Here is an 8,203-nt window from a genome sequence, read left to right on the forward strand (position 1 = left end):
AAAGTAGCTTTCCCATATTCTCATTTTGTGACTAAAACTAGTTATTTATCAAGACAGTTTATTTATTGCTAGTGCCGGCAATGATTCACCTCATCCACTACGGTGAACTGGTGCTCCCTGGAAATCCCTTCCAGCCAACTGTGTGTTGAAGCAGGCAGCCAGATACCAACTCCAACCACAGCTGTTGGAATATCATATATTTTATGAGTGCTTGCAGCATGGACTATGGAAGTACTATGTATACATTGTGGAATGACTACGTACAATTGGTTTATGGGTGTACATGACTTAGTTTCTAACCTAACACCACCCTCACACAAAACCGTTTTAGTTTTTTGAGTGGACAGACCTGAATCGCTTTTCTTACTAACATAGAGTCAAGTCACAGGGCCTTGACATGTGTGGTATGTAAAATCTGTGCTGAAATCCAAAAAGTCAGTGAGAATTTATGCTGGGTGTAACTTTGCTGTCTTCACTAGATATATATGAGAGGACCTTGGATCAACAGCTGTTGGACGTGAGCATGTGCTATGTCAGAGTTGGAAACTTCTTCAGTTCTGTACAAACAGTTTGAACAGTGTGAGTCAACAACCTCACAGTCCACTGAAGCGAATTGCTTAGGAAAAAAGTTTTGAGCCTATGTGACGTACTTTTTCACAGCAACTCTGTGATGCAGAACTGGAAAATGTAATTTTCTGGTAACTATGAGGTTTTGTAGTTTTTAAATAACTGTGAGATTTTCAAGTAAACATGTATGATTCTAAGAAGGCTGTAAAGGAGCAAAAAGAATCCTCTTTTAAAATTTATTTTCTTTTAGTTTTTCCAAATTGTTACTCCTCCTAGAGGTGCTTGAAACGGATTGAATTTGACAAGAATTCAAAGCTATTCTGGCAGCTGTCACTTCTTTTTTCTTCTTTTTTTTTCATATATAAGTGATTTATCCAAACTTGCTCTCAGCCTCACTCTCTAAATTATATCTGTTTTTTAAAAAATCACCTGCATCTTTCAAAGTACTTCCCTGTGAGGCCACAGGACACAGCATGTAAGTCAGCTCAGCTGGTGTGGGAAAACCGTTTTGCCAGAGTTTGAAACCTCTGGCGGTTAAAGGTGTGGATTGGAAGAAATAAATGAGAATGCACTGGGAAGCAGCAGAGCAGTCCTACTTTCTCATGGACAATAGGGCAGGGGAGACTGGAGACTGCCTGCCTTCGTGATGTGAATGGGCAGGGCTCTCCTCCCCCTGTGGCCCTCTGCCCTGTGCTCCTACACATGCTCATGTATGGGATTTGTGTGGCAAGGTTCTGCTAGTGATGGGGTGACAGGGGTGGCTTCTCTGAGAAGGTGCTAGAAACTCCCCCACATGCCTAGTGGAGCCAATACCAGCCAGCTCCAAGACAGACCCACTGCTGGCCATGGCTGACCACATCAGTGATAGCAATAGCACCTTTCAGATAATGTATTTAAGACACAGAAGCAATCGCATCCAGAGAAGAGAGGAATGAAAATATGCGAGAGCAGACACCAAAGTCAGTGCAGAAGAAAGGGGTGGAGGTGCAGCAGGGGCTGGAGCAGAGATTCCCCTGCAGCCCATGGTCCATGGTGAGACAGGACATTCCTGGATGGAGGACCTCATGCCAGAGCAGGTGGATGCCCATAGGACTCTCCATTGCTGAGCAAGGTTCCTGGCAGGATCTGTGACCCCATGGAGAAAGGAAGCCCATGCTGGGGCAGGTTTGCTGGTAGGACTTGTGACCCCACCAGGGAGCCGCGCTGAATCAGCCTGTTCCTGAAGGACTGCACCCTGTAGAAGGGACCCAGACTGGAGCAGTTCATGAAGAGCTGCATGCCATGAGAAGGACTCGCTTTGGAGAAGTTCAAAGGACTGTCTCCCGTGGGATGACCCACATTGGAGCAGGGGAATGGTGTGAGGAGTCCCTCCCGTGAGGAGGAAGGAGCAGCAGAGACACTTAACTGACTGCAGCCCCCATTCCCCATCCTCTTGCACCGCTGCTGGGGAGGAGGCAGAGAAATTGCGAGCAATGCTGAGGCCAGGAAGAAGGGAGGGGTGGGGAGGAGGTGTCTTTCAGTTTTGGTTTAATTTCCAATTGCCCTACTCTGATTTGATTGGCAAAAAAATTAAGTAAATTTCCCCAAATCGGTTTTGTTTTACCCGTGACTGTAACTGCTGAGGGATCCCTCCCTGTCCTTAGGTCGACCCGAGAGCCTTCCGTTGTATTTTCTCTCCTCTGCCTTGCTGATGAAGGCGGAGACAAAGCAGCTGTGATTAGCACCCGGCACCAAGCCGCGGTCAATCCCCCAGAGGTGCCAGGCTCCCCGAGACTCCTTGTGAGCGTCCCTACAACCTTTCCCGTGCGCGCTGGGGCCTGGGCTCTCACCGGGGAGACACAAATTCCCTCTGCAGCCCCGCGTCGGGCATGAGCAACCGAGCGGCCCGGGGCCGCCGCTGCCCGGCTACCGCGGCGCCGCTGCCGCACGGGGCAGGCGGCGGGGCCGCGAATCCCGCCGGGAGCCCGAGCACCGCTCTCCCCGGAGGCGGAGCGGCCGCGGCGGGCGGGGCAAGGCGGCACCCAGGGGCGGCCCCCGGGCCGGGAGGCGGCGGGCGGAGGACGGGTCGGCATGGCCGGGAGGGGCGGCGGCAGCGGCACCTCCCCGCCGCCGGGGCCGGGGGTGGGGGCAGAGCGGCGGCGGCGGCAGCAGCCCCAGCCCCGGGATGCGCTGCCCGGCCCCGGCGCGGCCGGTGCCCTGCGAGGGGCAGAGCGGCGGCAGCGGGCGGCGGGGATGGACGCGGCCCCGCGGCGCTGCTGGCGGCGCTGGCGGCGGCTGCGCGGGCGGCGGTGGGCGCTGGCGGCCGGGCTGCTGGGCGCCGCCGCCGCCGCGCTCGCCCTGTACTCGGCTCTGCCCGAGCCGGCCCGGGCGGACGGCGAGGCGGTGACCGTGCTGCTGTGGTGGGAGCCCTTCGGCCGCCCGCGGCGCTTGCCCGACTGCCGGCGGCGCTACAACGTCAGCGGCTGCCGCCTCAGCGCCGACCGCGGCCGGTTCGGCGAGGCGCAGGCCGTGCTGTTCCACCACCGCGACCTGGCGCGGCACGGCGCCGGGGGGCTGCCCCGCGGGTCCCCGCCGCGGCCCCCGCGCCAGCGCTGGGTGTGGATGAACTTCGAGTCGCCGTCGCACTCGCCCGGCCTGCGGGGGCTCGCCGGGCTCTTCAACTGGACCATGTCCTACCGCCGCGACTCCGACGTGTTCGTTCCCTACGGGTACCTCTACGTCCCGCCCGCGCCCCGGCCCTTCGTCCTGCCCCGCAAGACGCGGCTGGTGGCCTGGGTCATCAGCAACTGGAACGAGGAGCACGCCCGGGTGCGCTACTACCGCCAGCTGAAGGAGCACCTGCCCATCGACGTCTACGGGGCGCGGGGGCTGGCGCTGGCCGAGGGCGGCCTCGTGGAGACCGTCTCAGCCTACAAGTTCTACCTGGCCTTCGAGAACTCCCAGCACACCGACTACATCACCGAGAAGCTCTGGAGAAACGCTTTCTCCGCCAGCGCCGTGCCCGTCGTCCTGGGACCTCGCAGGGCCAACTACGAGCGCTTCATCCCCCCCGATTCTTTCATCCACGTTGACGACTTCCCCAGCCCCCGGCTGCTCGCCACCTACCTGAAATTCCTCGATAAAAACAAACCCAACTACAGGCGGTACTTTGCCTGGAGGAAGAAGTACGAAGTCCACGTCACCTCGTTCTGGGATGAGCATTTCTGCAAAGTCTGCGAGGCTGTTAGGACAGCTGGGAGTCAAATCAAGACTGTTCAAAATCTGGCCAGCTGGTTTGAAAGCTGATGTTCGTGGCGGGCGAGGCTTGCCTGGACAGCCTGGGCCAAGTGTCAAGGTGTCGGGAAGGATGGGTCTCACAGAGATCATTAGCCCAGGTAGTCGGCATTAGTCACAGGAGACTGGCATCAGTTGGAGAAGCATACAGGTTTCAAATCAAGCTGTGAACAGCCTACAAAAGAAAGATTTTTATTAAAGAGAAAATTATGAAGGTACAAAGAGACATTATGCCAGATGATTCCTAAAGAGCAAAGTTAAATTTCCAGAAGTTGTACAGTTACAGAACTTTTAAAGTTCTGCACAGCTCAACATAAATATCTGATGCCAAATTCCTCAGCTGTACAGCTGAAACCAATTTTGTCGGCTATGACAACTTCCTGGATTGTGAAACTTTCCTCTGCTCACAGAAGATACATGATCAGTGCTGGTTTTCTGTAATACTAAGACAAAAATGAATGTTTTAAACTGTTTTTTTATGCTTGTGAAAGGTATTTGCAGACAAATTCTGAGCCGCGAGTGTTGAATGTAAGAATCTTATACAGTAGCACCTTTTAGCAAGGCTTGCAATTGCAGCAGCCTGCTAATAATGCTTTGAACCAAATAATTATTCCATTTAGGAAAAAGCGTATGGAGGGGACTGAATCTGAGTGGACAAACAGCTCAGATGATGTAAAGTATTTCTCTTTCCTGCTGAAACCATAGGCATGCTTATCCTGTATGACAGTGGAGTAGAACTTTACGTACAGGAAAACACGGATTGTAGGGAAGAAAGCTGGAACAATTCCACCCTCCCTTTATTCAGGAATTAGAAAATGTTTACAGGTATCTGCTTGTTTTTCTCTGCAAAGTTATTGCCATACAGGAAAATGCAGGGAAAGGCTCAGAATGGCAGGGGTTTTATTACTGTATTGAATATATATACAAAAAGGCTAACTTTTTTCTCAAGTATAAGTAGACAGTGCTGTTGTGTAGCAACTTGTTTGATTTTTGGCATGTATTTTTAAAAATTCTGCTGGGGGGCAGACTAATCTTTTTGGTTTTTTGTTGTTTTTAAAAATAGTAATTACTAAAAAAACCCACAAATCACTTTCATTCAGAAAGAAAATTACTCTAGAGAATTAGATCTACATTGTTGGTAAAATACAGATTGTGTGAGGAAAAAATATAAAAAAGGAAGAATTTACTATTTTCTCTTCCTTTGGTTTTGAGTTCTTTTTGTGGCTCAGTTTTTTAATCAATAAATAGATTCTTAAGGTAGAACTCCCTTTGCTCAGTGCCTGTCAGGAACATTTACAGTAGTTATTCCCTTTTAGACTCTAACATTTGGCTGCAGCCATCCTAGAAGTGGATATGTGGTTACTTTTTGGTTACATGTAATCTTGCTCGACCAAAACCAGAAAGAAACTTCAGTTAAAATGACACATCCTTGCCAAGCTCAGCCTTCCCGTCTTTTGCAGCTATGAAGTTTGGTGGCAAAAAAAATGGCAATCTACAAGAGATTTGCCCACATGACTAAGGTATTCATTCTGCTGCTTTTTAATCCATGGAGTTACTCAGAGACTTCATTCAGAGTAAAATCATGGGCACAACACAGGAGGGAAAAGAAGAAAGTCAGTTGCAAATAAAAGATGGGCATCAGAACAGGCAACCTTGCTGGCATTTGTGAGTCATATTTAGGTTAGGAAAGGATTAGATTTGATTTAAGCAGTATGGGATGTTGGATGAGTGCTTTTAAGATATATGAGCTTGCAGTCTACTGTAATTTACTTCTGTTTAGATACTCCCCATGATTAGATACTCATGGAGCCAAGGATTATTGGAAAAAAAAAAATAATAATGAAGTTCATTAACAATTTGCACAGTTTTACCAGTTCAGATTTTGCAGGCTTCTCCAATTACTCCCTTCTGCTTTAGTGCAAGGAGGGTTGGCTGAAAGTACTTGATGAATTTTTTGTTGTCGGTGCCAGAGCTGCTGTAGAATATTTACTGCAAAGGGAGAGAAAACAATCTGTGCCATGTGGAATATAGTAGGGATGATTCCTAATGCTGCACTTTCACTTTAAGAGGTATAAAGTGATTGTTTATAAAGTACAAGAGTCTTCTTAATGGCATGGTCATCTGTTTTTTTATCAGTAGTTACTACTCCCGTAATACTGGGTTTGATATTTTTAAAACTCCAATATAGGTATAGTATTAAGAGTAATACCCAAGTGTCAGCATGATAGGTTCCCTCTTTTCCTTTGAATGTGTAGTATTTTTTTTTCTATTCATTTTTTGTCAAAATTTGCAGGACTATATACAAAAACCCAATCTTGAAAGTAATGAAATAATATTTAAGATTATACTACTTTTAATCAGTCTGCTGAAACCAGTGTATTTTTTTCAGTCCTCCTAATTTTTTTAGCATTTTGTGAAAATTTCCAGGCACACAGTAGTTCTGTGTAATCATTAGTAATGCCACATGCAGAAGATTAGGCTGCAGGAGCATGGGAATTTCCAGAGATCACAAATGTTAATTTTCTTCTCAGCTTCCCCCCAAAAAAAAAAGAGTTGAAATCTTTGAGGTAATATTTTTGTAAAATTCAGAAAAGAGCTACAAAGCAATTAAAGCATCAGTTGGGTAAAGTCAGAATTGCGCAGTATTTGTAAATTGTGCATTGAGGATTTTCAAGAACTGTACAGTGAAAACTGCAGATTTGTAATAATTATTGTAGAGCACTTGCACTGGGAGAAGAGAAACCTTTTCTAATTTCATCATTCTTACATGGATGTTGCAAATTTGTGGCTTTCCATTTGGGAGGAAACTCAGCCCAGGCCTATAGATGTAGAAGTCAGTATTTTGGAATTTCTATAGATCTCTGATTTTTGGTCATCCACACCATGAGCTAATGGTGTTTCAGGCAAAGGATTGGCTTTTGTAATGCACTTTGTAGAGCTCTAGTTCAGTGATAAATGTAAAGTTTGCCTGAATGAACTGGTTTGTACATTGGGTACCAGACTCCACAAGGCATTGCAGATGATGTATACAATCCAGTTGTAAAAACTGAGGAACGCTATTTTCTATTTTTAGTTGAAAAGTTTCCTTTAATACATTTTGAAAAAGTTTTTATTCCATGCCTTAAAATATTGGGGTGGAGGAAGAGAAAGGAAGGTCGTTATCTTCTGGGTTTTATAAGAAGAATAATTGCAATTACCTTTTGGTTATGATGTAAATGGAATAGAGAATTATGTGATCCCTCAAATTGCATATTTTATCTCAGGGAATTTTATACTGTAAGGTGTCTTGATCTTCATAGAATGAAGAAACTTTATATTAATTATATAGATTGACACTCAATAAAATGAAAGGAAGTAATGCAAAAATTTTTCATTCTGTTGTCTGTGTTATGAAGCCTGAAGAAAACTGCTTTTTAAAGAGAATGAATGTCTTTTCATGTTTGTTTAATAAATAAAAGTGGCTGATTGTTCTCAGAGTAGTCAGACCATCTGAGGTTAGGCATGAAACCTGGTTCTGCCAGGAGAAAAATATTTTCATAGGACAGGCTGTACTGAGCTATTTTCTATATGAAAAGGTGCATTTATTGAAGTTGGGTGTTGGAAAAATGTCATTTCAAACAAAATCAAATAAAAAACTTTCTCTTGACTTACAGAGAATTTGAGTGTGTTCGGATTCTTTTTGCCCCCCTTACATTTCAAAATGAGACTATGTTTATTTTGGTATTCAGCATGTAGTGCTTTATCTTCTTTTTTAGCTACAACTTCTTTTTCACAGTTGTTCATGGTTGTTTTCAACTGAATGACAAAAGACCAAGGCCAAAATTTGTTTTCCCTAAGCTGTTAACACTGATTTGCTGCCCAAGTGATGGCTTACCCCACCTTTTATTCATCTTCTGTACAGCTTGGTGCACAGTATTGAGAAAGCATTTCTGAAAATCCCTGCCCAGCCAGGAAGGGCTACAGACCTTGCTTTTCCCCCTGAGGTGATTGATGTTGTATCATTATCACATTTAACTTTTCTAAGTAGAGTTTAAACTGACTGCTTGCTTACTCCTGCCTGAGGAGGGAAACGTTTTTAGTTCATTTTCCAGATGGCATTGAACACTGGGTTTGGGAAACCGGTTAAATATTTTTCTGACAAATATTAGGTACCATTTGTTCAATCTTGTTTGGTGAGTGAGTTATGCCTGATTAAACTCACACAACTCTCCAACAGCCATATAAAATGGTGTTTGTTTTAAGAGAGTAAATAACCCTTTGTAGGGTGCACAGAGCTGACTCAATCTAAAATATGTTGATGAGAACACCGTGCCTTAATGTGGATTTAAATGGTGTTTAACTAAAGGTAACTCGGGATCCAAGT

The 8,203-nt window shown here is 46.0% G+C and overlaps 1 protein-coding gene across 1 annotated transcript; it reads left to right on the top strand.

Annotated features, from left to right (window-relative positions):
* Positions 1 to 2,637: 2,637 nt before the first annotated feature.
* Positions 2,638 to 7,497, top strand: FUT4 (fucosyltransferase 4). Its single transcript, XM_021544947.3, has one exon. It carries the CDS (start codon positions 2,638 to 2,640, stop codon positions 3,850 to 3,852), a length of 1,215 nt encoding a protein of 404 aa, XP_021400622.3. The 3' UTR covers positions 3,853 to 7,497.
* Positions 7,498 to 8,203: the final 706 nt, after the last annotated feature.

The sequence above is a fragment of the Lonchura striata genome, chromosome 2 (assembly GCF_046129695.1).
Source record: "Lonchura striata isolate bLonStr1 chromosome 2, bLonStr1.mat, whole genome shotgun sequence".
Taxonomy (NCBI): domain Eukaryota; kingdom Metazoa; phylum Chordata; class Aves; order Passeriformes; family Estrildidae; genus Lonchura; species Lonchura striata.

Coding starts and splice junctions, on each gene's coding strand:
- FUT4 (XM_021544947.3), top strand. CDS start 2,638: ATGGCCGGGAGGGGCGGCGGCAGCGGCACCTCCCCGCCGCCGGGGCCG.